The 18,574-nt window shown below is 37.6% G+C and overlaps 2 protein-coding genes across 2 annotated transcripts; one reads left to right on the top strand and one right to left on the bottom strand.

Annotated features, from left to right (window-relative positions):
* Window positions 1–197: 197 nt before the first annotated feature.
* On the bottom strand, window positions 198–4,236 carry LOC137748036 (ent-kaurene oxidase, chloroplastic-like). Its single transcript, XM_068488141.1, has 9 exons — window positions 4,230–4,236; window positions 3,420–3,761; window positions 3,159–3,319; window positions 1,868–2,029; window positions 1,625–1,765; window positions 1,254–1,511; window positions 1,006–1,167; window positions 721–915; window positions 198–632 (listed from the first exon to the last, which is right to left on the bottom strand). Exons 1-9 carry the CDS (start codon window positions 4,234–4,236, stop codon window positions 321–323), a joined length of 1,740 nt encoding a protein of 579 aa, XP_068344242.1. The 3' UTR covers window positions 198–320.
* Window positions 4,237–8,741: 4,505 nt separating this feature from the next.
* On the top strand, window positions 8,742–12,678 carry LOC137742544 (uncharacterized). Its single transcript, XM_068482449.1, has 3 exons — window positions 8,742–9,356; window positions 9,502–11,561; window positions 11,623–12,678. Exons 2-3 carry the CDS (start codon window positions 9,682–9,684, stop codon window positions 12,512–12,514), a joined length of 2,772 nt encoding a protein of 923 aa, XP_068338550.1. The 5' UTR covers window positions 8,742–9,356; window positions 9,502–9,681; the 3' UTR covers window positions 12,515–12,678.
* Window positions 12,679–18,574: the final 5,896 nt, after the last annotated feature.

The following is an 18,574-nucleotide window of genomic DNA, read 5'->3' as shown; positions in this document are numbered from 1 at the left end:
TGAGTGGAATTGTCTTTACGAGGTTGGTAGGGAAATGGGGCATCCCAAAACTCCAATTCCCGTCATGGATGATCCGCGTCATACACTTTATTTAAATAAGTGTGACGGTACTATAGTAAAAGTAAAAATAAATAATTATCGACATCGCATGTTCTACGGTACTACAATAAATATTTGTAGATAAGATACAATGATGTTTGATATTATTCAACCATAAAAAGACACTTATAACTTATTCAACTGTAACATTACATGTTTCTTCAGGTTTATAAAATCCCAAAACCATCTAGAAGTATTTTTAGGCCTAACTTTCTAGGCTACTAATTTCTTGGTTTGAGGATTGCATGCATTGGATGCAGTTTGTGAGTGGTGAGCCCGATGGTGTCCACATTTTCCTCTGCTCCATCTCTCAGCTTCCACTCAAACTCCTGTACCAGCCTTCCGATGGTGGTGCGCGCTATCAGCATCGCCTGAAGAGAACCGGCACACACCCTCTTTCCGGCTCCAAACGCCATTGTTTTGTACAAATCCATTGGATCGTATTTCGGTTCCAAAAATCTCTCTGGCTTCCATTCTTCGGGGCTTTCCCATTGGTTCTTGTCCATGTTGCACCCGTATATGTTAATCGCGATCTGCACAATAACACAACTTAGTAAAAGATCGATGACAATGTTGTGAAAAAGTGAAAAAATAAATCTAATGGAAACATTTCTCAGGTACCTCTGTTCCGGCTGAAACATAGTAACCGCCTAATTGGGTATCTTCGTGCACATATCTTAGAGGAACTATAGGAGCTGGACTGTGCTTCCTTAGAGTCTCATGGAAAACAGCACCTAGATACGGCATCTGGGACAAGTGTTCCTCTGTAATCTTGTTGGTTCCACAAACATTTTGGATTTCTTCAAGGAGACGATGCTGTTACATTACGAGGCAAAGTTAACCAATGACAGTTACTACGTAAAAGAAAAACGTTGTGCATACAAAATGGAAAAAAATAGAAATAACCTGTCGTTTCTGATCTTTTGCAAGTTCATACATAGCCCACTCTGTTGTTACCAATGTCGTATCCGCTGTCTCGATAATTGTCTCCCAAAGCAACATGGCTATTTGCTCTGGTGTTAGCGTTTTTGCTTCAGAAAGCAAGTAGTCAATATAACAATTCAATTCCTGTTTCATACATCAGTCAAGTTACAGATACAACTATAAGAAGTTCCCGAAAAAAGAGAATGCATTTGAAAGCAAGAAAAGAGAACCTCTCCTGAAGCAATTCGCTTCTTCTGCTCCTCGATCAGGGCATTCATTACTGCTTTCCTGCGGTGATAGAGTCTCTGAATTTTATTTTCTATGGTCTTATTAGGAACCCATCTCAGGTAAGGGAAGAAGTCTCTCCAATCAACCTCGATTGCACCCTCCATTATGTCAAGCACAAGAACCTTAAAGATCTCGTCTCTTGATAATGTAGTACCAAGCTCCTCCACATAAATGCCGTCTTCTATGTTCTTACCTATAGCCTGCATCCATCATGTTAGATTATACTAGATTCTCAACTTCGCAATTGTAACGTCAAGTACAAGGAACAAGCGTTACAGTATAATTGTACTACTAAAATAAGAGCAACACTCACTTGCTTCAAAGAAATTCCAAAGAGTTCAGACTCGAATATCTTTCTGAAATTTATAGCTTCTTGAGGAGATTTCTTTACATGAGCATGCAATCGGCTTGCAACATTATCCCTCATGGTATCTCTGTGGCTTCGGTGTCGCTTCTGAATATAATTAATTAATGGAGTTATATAACAAGATCTATCATATGATGGCATAAGAAATAGTATGCACTTTAAGTGAGAACAACAACCGCAACAACAAACCTGGGCATTCGCTCCAAGAACATTTGTGAGTATGTATCGTTTTATCATCTTATGAAAATCGTTGTAGTCACTTATTGCAACCATACATTTATCGAAAGTGAGAATCTTTAGTGCATTTGATAGCTTTTTCGTTGACATGGACGGATATCTGGTCACCATGGCCTGAAACAATCATTAGAGCAGAAATTGGTTACCAATTATTACAACCCTTCATACAAGAAAAAAAATACGATAATGAATCAACGATACATAAGCATTCGTATGTAGAGGATAAAACCATCCCTGTAATACATTAGTCCATCAGAACATATTGAATTATTAAGAACCAGAACTTTCATTGTTATGACCTTTGAGCATTGCAATACGTGTCAAGGACATGCCTGTTGCTCATCAACTCTATAACGATGTCAATGGAAAATATTACACCCATAAGTCGGAAATCAGTAGAAAACTCAGTCGAATGGATCTTTCATGGCTTTAAGATAAAACACAATTTGTTAATTGCAAATGCTAAACTATGGGTATTGCTTCTCATAAATTGCCAACTTCAGCTACTCAGTTTTCGTTGCACGGATTAATTAATTACTCTGCGTGAAGAGATTCAAAAAATCAAAGCCTGAGAAAATTGGACTCTCCTCTAGATCAAATTTCAAAGTTGTGAACACGATATCACTCCAAGTTCTCGGTTTGCTACCAAACTTAAGCCGAATTTAAAACAATAATCCTTGAGAGTTAGTTTTTTTCTAAATAATTTTAAACTATTTCTGAAGTCCACACTAACCAAAGAAAAATGGTGAAGACTGGTAGACTACCCAAGTCAACTGGTCCAAAGGCCTAACTCAACCAAAATAATCTCACTCGAAGTTTCAGTGATGGGTAAACTCTGATTTCACTTGGTAAAAACAAACTTCAATTAAGGTCAATTTACTTATCCAGCAAATAACATAAGTACCCTTCGATCATGTGACATCGTTCCTAGTGATTTTTTTTTTCTTTTTTGACAAAGAAATATTCTATAAAAAAGTGATTTTCGCACACATTTTCCCCCTATGTACAAACCCTGATTTACTTTTAGCCTTTGAAATAAATAAATCGAAAGAGTATTCACCAACATGAATAAACAAGGTGTGCAAAAAGAAAAAACGTGTGCGAAACCATTTATCTATTGCATCCTAATTACTCTAATTTAGAGTAGCAAGATCTCGAACTTGGAAGAAGCTGCGCCCGCACTCCCTAGCCAACTGGTCTAACTCACATCTTCCATAACGATTACTGAGTAAAAGAAATGTACCTCTTTGGCGACATCAGTTGAATTGAGAACAACCATGGTGGAAGCACCAGTCTTGATGGAATATATTGGCCCGTACTCCTCAGCCCACCTGGTAAACGTCTTGTACGGCTTCTTCTCCTTCAGCTGCAGCAAGTTCCCCACCAGAGGCAGCCCTGGCACAACTGCAAATTTTCCAATTTACCCACCAACCATTTCATCAAAACTCATAAATCCCCAACAAAAAAAACACTAAAGTAAAAGTGGAAAATCAGAAATAAGTACCTGGAACAGAAGGGAGTTTGGAAAAAGCATTCTTCTTTGTAAAGACGAAAGATTTGAAGGAAAACAGGAAGAACAGAGCAGCAATGGCAGCAGGGACTGCAAGGGGCATTGCTTGGAAATCTTGGAGAATCTGGCTCATGGGGGCCATTGATTGTCTGAGAAAGTTGAGAGGAAAGGTGCTGGGTTGGTTGTCCAAGTTGCATTCACCCAGCAGAACAGCACAGATATATACCGATACGATCAAGAGGGGGGATTGGAATGAGTGGAAGATTACGGTGTGATAAAAAAGGAAGTTAAACAGAGTTAGGGTGGCAGGATAAACATTGCTAGGGAGTGAGTTGGCTAAAAGACAAGATGAAAAATCGTCGTCTTTCTAGGGAAGCTGAGGAGAGGAATGTGCCCACTATGTAAGTCAACCGAAATGCTACTAACCCCGTTATAACATACAATAAATACGATTAACTAGAAATATCAGATGGATGACATCTTTATTGCACCATGGCTCTCAACTCTTAAGAATATCAACGAGAATTACAATAAACTAGAAGAAGAGGAATCGGTTTATTCATAAGAACGTTTTTTATGATCTTCAAACCATATGTTCTTATTTTGAAAAGGTTTAACACATATTAGAACAATTATTGTACGGGTATCGAGAATTCTTTGTTAGTTGTTAGGATATTTCTTAATTAAGTCTATTATCAAATAGGAGATACTCGTAATCGCAATTATATTTTATATCCAACCACAATAAGTCTTACCAAATAGAGATTATGTAATTGGTTAATCAGAGTTAAGATTTTGTCATACTAGCCATATTGGGGTTGCAAGACCATTTGACTTGAATATTAAGTCACTTAAATAATAAGTTACTCGAGAATCAAGTGATTGATTGACAAGTCAATGATACTCGCAATTATTTTTATATTGAACGATAATGATACTCGAGTTTGAAACCCGTTGTTAGTGTGGAAGTCAGACTTATGGCCAGAAAATGTTGAAATGCCTATATGAGTTTTTCCGTGACTTACTACCAATTGTTCCTTTAAAAAAAAAAAACGATAATGTTACTACGTTTGAGTCAATCCCGTACTATTTAAAATATGTCACAATGACATTCACGTCATACATAAATTTCTCTCCACCTGGTTCTCTGAACTTAATCATGTCAACGTCTTTGTAATTAGAAAGTTCGAGAACGGTTATGCAATGTGGATCATAATTGCGGTATTGATCTGGATTCTTGCATTTAGAAAGTTTATGCCGTTTTGGAAGTTTGTTCCTGAAACGGAGCAGTCGTAATCAGGCGTGAAGACGAAAGAGGGGATTGAGATGTCACATGGACATCGAAGGGGTTCCAGGTTCAATTCACGACATGGCCTCGAATTGGAAATACATTCATAAAGATACCTTGTACGTGTAACCAAAACAAAGTGTTTGATCTGTTGACTATCTTTCCATATACTGTTCTATTTAAGTTACGTGACGTATTATAATAATAAGAGTAAACAATGGTGTTGATGTGTTTTATCATTTACATTGTATTTGAACGATGCTAGAGAGATTATCTTTATAAGTCATATTTGTAAACTACATGATGAGACAATCGATTGTTGGATTCCTTATTTAAATCACTAAAAATAGAATTCAACCATTAACTGTCAGATTATGTGATTTACAAAATACGGTCTATAAAGAAAATATCCCTAACATTTTCTTAATAAAAAATTGATTAGTGACGGATAAGATTATAAGTGAAGTACATATAATTTTTATTTTATTTTTAATTGTACATTAATTTTGGGTTCAAAATCAAAACTAAAAAAAAAAAAAAATGCGAGAAATCACTTCTAAAAGATTCAATGAACCAAATAAAAGAAAGAGTGCATTTGTTCTCACCTCTTTAAAATGAGGTTGATACTCACCCAACACCAATTACCGGTAAATTAGTTTAAATTTTCAAATTCATATTTTAGATCAATTAAACCAAATTAATAAAGAAATAACCAGTAAAGAGGTGACCCTCACTTTAATTTAGACTTAGTAAAAATTGCTCCGTGCCACACAATAACTTTTGGGTTCAAGCGTTAAAAAGGGATTTGTTATGTTGGTTCAGTGTAATTGCAATAATTTGTGGCCGGCCCAATCCAAAGGTTTTGGCAAGCTTTTATCTTGATTGGATTCATTTGACAATAAGGCGCGACTTTATTGTTTAAGAAAGTCTTTCTCCCAGCTCCAGCCCAATATCTGTTAAAACTCCAGCCCAATTTCCATGTAAATTTCATTTTTGACCACCATACCATATTTCATAGATGTTCACATTTCTTGCAGATGATTACTTGTGATTTCAAAGAATTAATTATTGTTGAAAGACAACACAAACTAGAGATATTTACACCTTCAAGTGCCGATGTCCAATGCTGCAGCACACTCGTAAGAAGCATGAGGTCGTACTTGTTATGAGACCGTATCAAAAAACTAGTAAGAGACATAAATGAGACACGTAGTTGGAGATAACAGATCTATGGCCTATGACGTTCATTTGCACTCAAGAATTTGTCTTTGCATGGAAAAGACAGTCCACCTCCACGCACGTCGCACTTCACGTCGCACTTGGCAATTGGCAAGGTCGTCTCAAATCTCATGTGGAGACTCGTCTCGAGGGCCAAAAGTCACCAAAGAGAGAGAGAGATTTTATATTTTTGCATGGTAGTCCCCATTAATATTCTCAATTGCTTTACTTTAGATAAACTAATGATGAACTTTTAGGTAAAGCCAAATTTGAATGGAATTGACATCATCAATCATCATCATCATATTCAACAAGAGAAGAAAATAATAGAAAAAACACAAGGCAAAGGATACCAAATTCAAAAGGAAAAGGGAAGGTGGGTCTACTGAATAATTCAGGAATTAACCAAAAATATTGTTGAAGTAATATATAAGGTAATGAACCCAGCAGCGCAGCGCAGCACAGCACCGCACCGCACCTACGTCTTTGTCACTTTGCGCTCCACAAACCAACCAACAGGCAACGTCCATTCCATGCCTATATATTAAGCTACAAGCACAGTACGTATATTGCGCGGTGGACCACAAAAGCACCAACCATGAAGCATGCAAAACATGAAACGTCGTGTTTCGAGCTGTGCTGCATTATGATATACATGCCATGCACACACAACAAAATATGGTACCTAATTTACCCTAATTCGTATTCATAAATCCACCAAACCTATAGCATCCCTATCAGACCAATTAGAAAAAGTTTGTGTAAGTCTGCTTGATTAGTGTAACTCTTGTGCCAAAGTGAGAATGATCACTACATGGTTATTGAAATCAAAGCACGTAATCAAATTTCATGTTTTTGTAATAACTCTTTACGCATGATGTGACTCGATGCCCTACTTAAGTTTTTTTTCTTATTACAATGTAGTGAAAATTATCGTTTATTATAAAAAAAAAACAACTTGCTCAAATTTCACTTGCTTTGACAAGTCTCTTACACACTCATGTTTAATTTTAATCGTTGATTATATTTGATTTATTTAATTCAATTATTAAAATAAAGAGGAATGTGAAAAACTAAAATTAGTATGCAAAACTCATCACTTTCTTGTTTTAATACCTATATCTTTCAAGGAAATTATAAAAGTATCGATATATTTGGTGAGAGTTGATCTTCCTCTCCTCAAGAATTGGGTTAATTATGTACAAGTACAAGATGTAGACGTTGTTCTTGGTTGGGGTTAACTCATGGCGTGGCATCTCAGCGAAAACAGAAGAAAATTAAATAAATATATATATACACACACGCGCACACACACGACATATGTCCGTGGTAAAAACTTTGCAGAATCCAGAGGAGTAGGTACTTCTGCTGCTCTTATCTTATGTTTTTGGGAAGAAGAAAACCCTAATATTTTATCGGGTAGCCAAATATCTTGGAAATAATATTTAAACGAAAATATTGGACCTCACGTTTCATAGGCTTATAAAAATATATATATGATGGTGAACTCTGCATTACTTTAGTATTTATTTATTTTATGTTTTGGTGGGTCATTATCCTTACTTTATTATCTTTGACTGTTTGTTCTGAGATTAGTTAACCTACATTCAATTTTGTTTTAAGAGTATTCAATCATACGTTTGCCAAGTAATATATATATATATATATATAGATGTGATATTCACACATCTCTTTTTATTTCTCCCACATCTTTTAAGTTTCCGAACGTCAGATTGGATGAATTGAAGAAGATCAATGGATAGAAATTAATAAGAATGTGTGAAAAGTAAAAAGGAATGTGTGGATAACACATTCCTATATATATGGTTATGGATATCCGTTTGTCTGATAATTTGATGAATAATACTTACGAAAACATAAATAAATATCGCAACAAAATAGGTTAGTTCAATCCATACAAAAATAGTTCAGTCCACTCTAGAACTAATTAAATTCTGACTGGTCTCGAATTTGTCAAAGTTAGAAGGAATACACCAGTAAGAATTAGTAGTGAAAGTTTTAGGTCAAATTGGTCAATATCCAAATGTCCAAAACAAGTGAATAACCTTTGCACTGAAATTCCTTGGAAGCTCCATAACCAGAAAACAAAATGGAAGCTCGTCTCAGCAGGAAATCTGGGAATTTACATTTCCATAATATTAAGGACCACCATTTAAGGTTTTTGCTCTGTTTCGATTCAAAGGTTGTTGAGACGGTGGAGTCATTATTCCTATTCCCTGGTGGCAACAACCAAAGTGTAGGCAATTTGTTGCCACATGATTTTATAAAGATTAACGACCATTTTTTAAAACGAAAAATATCATCGTAGACTAATCATACAGTTTTTAGTAATAATTATATCTCATAAAATATATATAAAAAAATGAAAAGCAAAATATCATTTAAGTTGACCACCTTTCGAAATGGTGACAGCTAACTAAAGCGGGACACCACAATGCATCCATCATTCATTGATTTGCAATTGTGATTTTTAATTTTATCTGACAATTTAGCGTACGAACTTAGTATGAGATTATGATTTTATATATGAAGAAAATCAAGATTTCTTCTTAAATTAATTAGTAATATGACAACAGTAAAATGAACTAACAACGTTATGTAAATTAACGATTAACATTTCGATACACGATCAGCGTACTTGAAAAATATATCCATACATGAATATGAGTTTCATGTCTCCTTTTATAAGTATCTCATCGCACTTAGCGGCAACTTATGATTATATGGGGTACATGAAAGGGTACGTACGCGAGGTCAAAGCAGCCCTCAAACTTTTCTCAAACATTCTCCTCCAAATTGAAACTGCTGAGAGAGAGAGAGAGAGGAGAGAGAAAGTGAGCGCTCAAATAAAAAATAAACTGGAAAATCAAATCAGTGCAGAGGGGAGGTTGGAGTATTTAATGCTGGGAGGTAAGAAAAACAGGAAGCATTAATGCAGACATGTCCCATATTAAATGAAACAATTTAATCGGTTGCCAAACCATTTGTTCTATATCTCTTGCAATTCTATCAGTTCTCTACTGCTGCTAGTAGCTGAGGCTGAGAGGAGCTGTTGAAGGAAGCGATTTCGTTCTGCTGCCTTTATTTTTCTCCCTGCTTTAATCCTTCTTTCTTCTTTGTTCTTTTGAGTCTTTTCATTTGATTCCTGGGCACCATTTTTTATCGTCTTAACCTTTCAAATTTTGATTTATTGGGTTTCTTTCATTCTGGATTATCTTTCCCCTCAAAAGACTTAATCTTTAATTGGTTTGGCCCCAAGAATCTCAGAATTCAATAGCAAATGGGTCGTGGGATTTCCGAGTTTTGAATTCCTTTTCCGGGCAAATATTTGGTTTCGTTTATTCTATGATTTTTCAAAAGTTGGAGGTTTTGTCTGCGATCACATTGGATGATGATAAATTAAGGTGAGTAGTTCCTTCCTCATCAGATATGTCCTTTATGTTTTATGCCTTTTCCTTTTCTGACCAGTAGTCCTTACAGATCTCACTATCACTATAAAGTTCTGGGTTTTAATGGAAGAATATTTCTCTTTTTTGTTTGAATGTTCAGGTGAAAAAATAAATTAAAAGCTGCAAAATTTGAAATGTGATTCAATCTCTCAAGCCCCAAAATTTGAATCTTTTTTCAAATACAGAGACCCCCTTTTGCATTCAGACTGGTTATCTGGTTCCGGGCAGCAGTAATCAGACTGGTTTTAGTGAGAGAAAGGAAAGAGAGAGAGGGACCGATATGCATCTTTCAGTATGGAAGCCAATATCTCACTGTGCAGCACTACTAATGGAGAAGAAGACCAGGAGGAGGAGAGGCGACGGTTCTGGTTTGGCCGTCGACGCCGAGCGGAAGCCGTCAGTTCTCCGGCAGCTGCAAGAAAACAGGCTCCGGGAGGCTCTTGAGGAGGCGTCAGAAGATGGGTCGCTTTCCAAATCCCAAGACATTGATTCTGAGCAGACCCCAAATCAAGACGGCAGCTTTGGACGGTCGAGATCCCTTGCCAGGCTCCACGCCCAGAAGGAGTTTCTGCGCGCGACGGCGCTCGCGGCGGACCGGACATTCTCCACAGATGATTCAATTCCTCACCTCCATGAAGCCTTCAACAAGTTCCTCACAATGTACCCAAAGTTCCAGTCTTCTGAAAAGATTGACCATTTGAGGGCAGAGGAGTACAATCACCTCTCTGAATCGCTTGCAAAGGTATGTCTTGATTACTGCGGTTTCGGGTTGTTTTCGAATCTTCAAGCTCAACTGTATTGGGAAACATGTTCGTTTACATTGTCGGAAATAACTGCAAATTTGAGTAACCATGCTCTCTACGGAGGTGCTGAGACAGGCTGTGTTGAACATGACATAAAAACTAGGATTATGGATTACTTGAACATCCCCGAACACGAATATGGTCTTGTTTTTACTGTCAGTAGAGGGTCTGCATTTAAATTGCTAGCTGAATCTTACCCTTTCGGCACAAATAAGAAGTTGTTGACAATGTTTGATCATGAGAGCCAGTCTGTGAACTGGATGGCGCAGAAGGCGAAAGAGAAAGGTGCTAAGGTTTATAGCTCATGGTTTAAATGGCCAACATTGAAGCTTTGCTCTAGGGAGCTGAAGAAGCAGATAGCAAACAAGAGGAGGAGGAAGAAGGATTCTGCAACCGGGCTCTTTGTGTTTCCGGTTCAGTCAAGAGTGACTGGGGCGAAGTATTCGTATCAGTGGATGGCACTTGCTCAGCAGAACAATTGGCATGTTTTGCTTGATGCCGGGTCATTGGGTCCTAAAGACATGGATTCACTAGGGTTGTCGCTCTTTCGCCCAGATTTCATTATTACATCATTTTACAGGGTTTTTGGGTCTGACCCAACTGGATTTGGTTGTCTTCTGATCAAGAAATCTGTAATGGCGAGCCTGCAAAGTCAAGGTGGGCGGACTGGGACTGGAATTGTGAGGATTCTTCCTGTTTTTCCTCAGTACCTGAGTGATTCTGTGGATGGTCTTGATGGTGGAATTGAGAATGATGCAGTCCACAGTAACAAAGAATTAGTGCCAGAAACACATGGGGGGTCTCATATGCCTGCTTTTTCGGGTGTGTTCACTTCCAATCAGGTGAGGGATTGCTTTGAGACAGAGATGGATCAGGACTCGGACAGGGATGGAAGCACCATATTTGAAGAGGCTGAAAGCATTTCGATTGGGGAGGTTATGAAGAGTCCAATCATCAGTGAGGATGAGTCATCAGACAATTCATACTGGATTGATTTGGGTCAGAGCCCATTTGGTTCTGATCATTCTGACCAACATATGAGACAGAAAACAGGTTCGCCCTTACCACCAACGTGGTTTTCTGGGAGGAAAATCAACAAGTTTTTCTCTCCGAAAGTGACACCAAAATCTCCAAAGAGCCCAATATATGATGATAATAAGAGGGCACACCTCAGACTGCATGATGATCCTGTTTTATCTTTCGATGCTGCTGTATTATCGGTGTCACATGAGCCGGACCATGCTAAGGGAATTCCTGAAGGAGAGATATTTACTGAAACCGACACTGCCTCAGGAAATGATAGGGAGATTCAAGAAAAACCTGAAATTAGGGAAGATTCAATGGCCAACAATTCTAGGTTGCTTTCTACTGAAGATGGATTTAGGCCAAAACAATCAGACTTCTGGTCTTAAACACAGTAACTTTGAGCTTTCTTCAACCTTCGAAATTTGCCAAGAATCAAAAGACAGTGCTATCAGGAGAGAGACAGAGGGTGACTTCAGACTTCTGGGAAGAAGGGAAACAAAGGGATTTTCTGGTCGTAGATTTTTCGGTTTAGAAGAAGGTGATCGAGAGCTAAGCATGGGTCACAGGGTGTCTTTTACCATAGAAGACAACCACAGAGGAAAATCGAGCCTTGTATCGGAGCCTGGAGAAACATCCATGACTACCCTTGGTGACGATGAGTTTATGAGTGAAGGAGAATTTGGCGATGAGCAGGAGTGGGGAAGGCGGGAGCCTGAGATAGTTTGCCGGTGTCTTGATCATGTTAATATGTTAGGCCTGAACAAAACTACCCTCAGACTTCGATATCTCATTAATTGGCTAGTCACCTCGCTACTTCAACTTCGGTTACCTGGTTCAGATGAAGGTTTAGAAGTGCCTCTCGTGCAGATATATGGTCCTAAGATCAAATACGAAAGGGGTGCCGCTGTAGCTTTTAATGTCAGACAGAGCAGCGGCAGAGGGCTAGTTCACCCCGAAGTCATACAAAAATTGGCTGAAAAGAATGGCATATCTCTCGGCGTTGGCATCCTCAGTCATGTTCGAATTGTGGATGGCCCAAAGCAGCAGCATTGTGGGGGACTTGATCTGGCAGACACATCTTTGTGCAAGCCAATGGTTAACGGGCGCCAAGGCGGTAAGAACATGTTCTTTAGGGTCGAAGTTGTTACAGCATCGCTCGGATTCTTGACCAACTTTGAAGATGTATACAAGATGTGGGCTTTTGTTGCCAAGTTTCTTGATTCGTCGTTTGCTGAAGTCGAAGGGGATGAATTACCTCCAGTACCGGAGGAATCCGAAACTTAACACTTGTTAAGTAAATTGTATGGATGTTTTTCTATCTATTTTTTAGGAAATGGAAGTGAAAGAAAGGATGCTTTTGTGTGGTCTCTTCTTTTTGATCCTCCTCAGGAGAATTTTCTTGTGAGCGGATTAATTTGTTTATTTTTGTTGCCATATCTTTTATTGTATTTTTTGTGTTACTGGTGTTAGCTCTGTTAAAAGTAGTTTGTAACTTTAAATATAAATTAGAATTGGTCGGATTATTTATCCTCTGGGACAAGTCTTCTCAAAACTAAATTTCTGGTGTTGCTTTATGTGGCCAGGTTTTTTTGTGTATTTGATTTGGGTGGTACAAATAACACGAGAAAAATTTACATAAAACCGAGACGTCAAGGAGGGGCTGCCTCTAATATCTCACACGTTGCAGCATGTTGAATTTCAAATACTCCGCCATTTAAACAAAGAATTAAGAAGAATTGAACTAATTGGTCACAAATAGTAAGCCATCGTAGATCGCATTTGAACTAAAGACTTAACTTTTCTTTTCTTTTTTTGAAGAACTAGCTAAAGACTTACTTTAGTATTGGAAAGACAACTTAGTCATGAACTTTAAAAGATAAACATAAATTCATGTCCAATGGTTCTTGATGCATGTGATTTTCAGATTATACTACAAAATTTTAGTGTGTATGACCACGTCATTTGTAAGACACCTCTCACAAAAGCATGAGATTCTTTACATTTTAATCTCACTCCACAACTCACTGATCGTGTCACATATGAAAATTGACCCAGTAAAACATTAGTATCAACGTTTCTCTTCGTACCAAACGCCTTCAAAAATTCAAAAAACATTTCATCCCACCAAAATCAGTAACTTCTTGTGGAGAGGTATTAGCGTTTGTAAGTGTGAGGACTAAATAGCAAATTAACAATTGTTGCTTCAAATACCATAGAGTAATATGGGCCTTTCTTTTCTTATTATCAACTAAGCCCATTAACTTAATAGGCCCAATTTCTCTGATTCTTTAAAATTGCCCGGTCGGCGTGGCAGAGAATCGTACCCGGTGGCTGGTGGCTCGCCTGCACAGTACAGGCTCCAGCCAATGGCATCCATGGATTCTCAACCACTTTGTGCTCGGAAAATACTTGTTAGTATTTGTACCTAATCATTTGCTTCTTGATTTGAACAACCGGTAGAACCTTCCATATTAACGTAATTGCAAACTATTTAAACTCCTGTCTAATTGAATAATTACGAAATGTGGTTTGATATTTTTCCTGTATTCCACCAGCTTTCTGTGGAAATCGGAGTGAAAAGAAACCAAAAACAGCACTTATGAAAAGCTGTTTGGGATACTGGGATGTCAAAAGAATATCCACCTGCCTCCGGTGTAGCTGCCAAAAGGACGGCAACTTCCTCTAAGGCGCAAAGCAATAAGCATCATCAATGTTCCATCGGTTGGATGATTTTGCTTCCATTTTCCACAAGATTTACATCGGTTTACAATCTTATACCTTAATAATATTGCATTGCATCTAACCGTGGTGCTTCGGACTTGCTTTTCAGGAAAAGCGCTTTTGAAAACAACAAAACGGTTAACGTTGAGGAAGCAGTTAAAGATAAAAATGGCAAAAACGCATGGGTTCGTTAACGAGGCTTATGTGGTAACTGGTAACTACTCTACCCTTCTTTGCTCGTATGGAGTTTGTTTCTTCCACGTTTTTTGAAGTTAATTTCATCTTGTTCATGTCGAGCATGCTATTATTAGAGCCCTAGGCAGAGTTGTAAAGTGCGCTGAAGTTTCTTTTTTTCTTTCCGGATTCTTTCTCAATCTGGCGAGTGCTTATGACATGCTATTCCTGCACCGTTTGCAAGAGAAAACGGCCTCCGTACGGAAGATTGTGGCCGGTGAGCCTAAGTCATTGGGGAACCAGAACGAAGGCTATTGATAATCGTCTGGCCATAAAAACAAAGGGATGGTATAAGTTCTGTGAATCCAACAATCTCAAGGATGGTGATGTCTGCTTATTCAAGCTCAAACGGATGTCCAGGTCAATTTCAACAGCGTTCATGGACGTCAAGATAACCCGCCACAGATCCTAATCAGCCGTTGGTTCTGAAGTTTTTGGTTTCCCGACATATTTGATGAGTATTTCTCGTCAAATATGTGAAGATTAAACTCATGCTGTGTAATTTGATGACTAAATCTTCTCTATGCTCCCTTTGAAATTCTATATTTAAGTACTCATTAAGCACTTGTTAAAAAACCTTTTAAAACAACTGAAAGCATTTAAAAAAAAAAAAAATTTAATTCAAAAACACTCTTAAGTGCTAAGAAAGCATTACTTCCTCTTGCTATTTGATATCAATCCTAATTACCCGGTTAATTGACGCTAAGAGCAACTCCATCCTTAAAAAAAATATGTCAGCACCCAACCCATTTAATCTACTTAGTGAATAGTAATAGGCAAAATGCATCTCCATCCCTACAAAATGCGCTGACACCTAGCCTATTTAAAATATTACTATTTTTTTATTTATAAAATAATAAAGAAATTACACAAAATACTAATAATAAAAAACAAATTACATCTATTAATAAAAATGAATAAGAAATTACATAAAGTACTAAAAATAAAGACGAAATTACATAAAGTACTAAGAATTAAGACGAAATTAAATAAAGTACTACAAATAAAGACGAAATTAAACAAAGTCTGTGGAGTTAGGATATGTGGTGCTATGATCTTCGTTGCTAGGATCTGTGTAGCTAGAACCCCATCCACTTGTTTCCGCATCTCTTGCACACATCCTTCGCACCACGTCTTTTTTTTCCGAAGTCCAAAAATATTTTGAATTCGGAGACAGTCCTACTAGAGGCTTGTTCATAGTGTCACGATCTGCTTGAGCCATCATTTCTTCTCTAAGCATCTCATTTTCTCGATTAAGTGATTCTCTAATCATCTCGTTATCTAGATTAAGTATTTCTCTTTGTCTCTCAGTCGCCGCATCACGTCTCTCAGTAGCTACTAATATTGTTGCCATGGTCACAATTTTTTCCTCATCTCTAGCCGCTTCCTGCGCCATGTTCAATTCACCTTGGCAAGCAAGTTTTTCCATATATTTAGTGTAGTCATTTTTGAAAGAACTACCTTTTTTCTTTGATGCCTTTTTACCTTGAGGCCTAAGGGACTAACGAGTTGGTTGGGTTTCTAGCACTTCTTCAGGTGTCCCTTCCGTCTTTTCCAATGTCTCGACTTCTTGTTCAGCTGTGTTTGCCTTTGGCAAACTGTGTAGACCCATGTCGTGCATGACAACTTATGGACCGGTTGCCACAATTATGTATCTGGGGCAATCTTTGACAATTTGCCAACATTCCCACTTGCTAAATGATTTGTTATGGTTCTTCGAATTGTAGAATGTTTGTGCTTGTAGTGTCTATAAATGTGGGATAAGATAGTATTATAAAATGCGGGTGTAACACAAATAAATAAATTAAAATATTGATGTGGGTGGAATGCATATAAATAAATAAAACTATTGTCACCTGATCCGTCAAACTTGTCCCACTACGCAGATTACCAGAAGTATGAGAGATGATGTTTTTCCAACAAGTAAATGATAGGTTGAGTTTTTTCCAACGACCTTGAAGACCTTGACTACTTTTGGCATCTTTTCCATGTACATTGCAAAACACCTTCATAATTTTACTCCACATTTCTCGCTTATCTATCTCATTACCCGTAATTGGATCATGAGTAGTGTGAACCTAGTATTCACACAACGTAACATTTTCGCTGAGCTTCCACGTAGTCATTTTTTTCTCTCAAAAATTATATGAAAGCTTTGATAGAAAGTGTTGAAAATATTGAAATGTGGTGTAAGGTGAAAGATGAGGGTTAGATATTTATAGAAAAAAAAAAAATTTCTGTAATTTTTAATAATTTTTTATAAATTTAACTTACTTAATTAATCTGGACCGTTGGATTTGAAAAAGATTCAAATCTGACAGCCTGTACGTTGACAAGTGGCCAACGGTCATAATTCTGACCGTTGTGCATTTTTTAAAAAAAAATTTGGGGGAAAAACATGCACCGTTGTGAAGGAAGATTTGTGAAAAACAAGTTCATTTGAGCAACATCAACAACATGCAATTAACAATTAAAAAGCGGAATCATGTTTATATGCACTCAAAAACAAAACTTAACCCATGAACTTCAAAGCCTAGTAAGTAGGTGAACCAAGACTCAACTCAAAACAAAGTGAGTTGAGAAATCAATACCTTTGTAGATTCCTCTTTGCATAAGCAAAGGCTAATCACCCAAAGAGAGGGCCTTCATTCCTTGCATCTTAGATCCATGGATTTGGATGGATGAAAAGGTTTCTCCAAGTTCCCAAAATTGAGAACCTCTAAGTCTCCACACCAAGGTAAGATTGGAGAAGAAATGAGTGACCTTGAGGAAGTAAGATTGCTAGACGTTTTTCCTCAAGGTGGCCGGCCATTTCTAGAGAGAAATGAGAGTTTGTTCTCATCTTTACTCCTTAGAAAACCCTAAGGATGAAATGGCTATAAAGATGTCTTTATACCACCTCACAATGGAGTGGCAAACTTGCAATTAAGCCAAGTTTACTACCCTCCTCTAAATGGCCGAATTTAAGGGGATTTATTGGGCTATTTGGGCCTTTGTGAATCATTATTCATTAAGTTGTCATACAACTTAAGTCAATGGACTTGACGTTCGAAGCTCATTGGGCCTTAAGGTCCAAAACTATCCCGAGGTCTTTAACGAACTTATTCGTTTGATTAATTAACATATTAATTAATCCTTGCCATAAATAATTAAACCATTTAATTATTCTTACTCATCTCCGTTGAATCTTCAATCTTTACCTTACACGGTGTACGATCCATTAGGTTCCTTTTAGCGAGGCAGTGGGCGATTCAAACTCTTTCAAATCGATTGTGAATTGGAACTTACTTTCAATTCTCCCGTTAGTGATAATACACTTTTAGGGCTTCCACAAACCATGGTTGACGCCTAGCAGCATGTCATGGTTACCCAAGCTAATCAGAAGAGGTGGAGAACCTATTCAGTTTTAGGATTACAAATGCAATACGGTCTTTCTCTAATACAATATTCTTGACCACATTGTTTGGTTTGATAGTTTATTCATGTCTACTATCCAATGTGAGTCTTGTGCTTATATGATTACCTTGAATGTGATTTGGAACACATTCCAACATCTCATTCATACTCTGGCCAGAGATTCTAAATCATATCATAGAGTATTCTCCCTCAAACAGTTTGAAGGTTAGAGATCCCTTGTTGCGCATTCACTTGCCTCCATGGCTAAGTGGCTTAACCCCAACGATGCCGTGGACACCCTCCTGATGGAGTGACTTTGACATAATCAAAGATTAAGGACCTAACCACAAGACAACTGTGATGCCTCAGGTCAAAAGACTAATTTGCATTATCCCAACCATGAGTTCTCATGTGACATGAATATGAGAACTCTTCGTTGATCGTGTTCAGTGAACTCATTCTCTATTGAGCACCTACATGCTTGTCTTGATGTCACACACACCAATGACTCGAGACTAGTCACTCTCCCTGAGAGAAGACATAGCACGTACTGATCTTAACGGACTGTCAATGCCCAATTGACAATCCTATGATCAGGAACGTTTAGGATGTGTCAACGAAAGAATGGTCTCATGAATCTAACTTCTTTAGATCGCATTCTTCCAATCACATATTCCTTGGACTTATCGTTTAAGCATATAACATTTATATGAGACGGCTCAAACAATAATCTTTGCCCTTAATATTAAACTAGATTAGTTTAACATGTGAAATGTCCATAAAGTATCATCATATGATTGGTTTTAGGGCACATTTCCAACAATCTCCCACTTGCACTAGAGCCAATCAGCTTAGTCATCAGTGATGATACCTCTTCTGTAGTCATTTCATAAATGGCTGAGTAGTAGGCCTAGACAATGGATATCTATATGTTATCCATAGAAGCAACCTTGAGAATAACGACGTCACCATTATACATGATTCTCAATCATG

The sequence above is a fragment of the Pyrus communis genome, chromosome 1 (genome assembly GCF_963583255.1).
Source record: "Pyrus communis chromosome 1, drPyrComm1.1, whole genome shotgun sequence".
Classification (NCBI taxonomy): domain Eukaryota; kingdom Viridiplantae; phylum Streptophyta; class Magnoliopsida; order Rosales; family Rosaceae; genus Pyrus; species Pyrus communis.
Note: the sequence above shows the minus strand (reverse complement) of the source record. Positions and strands in the feature narration are given on the sequence as shown.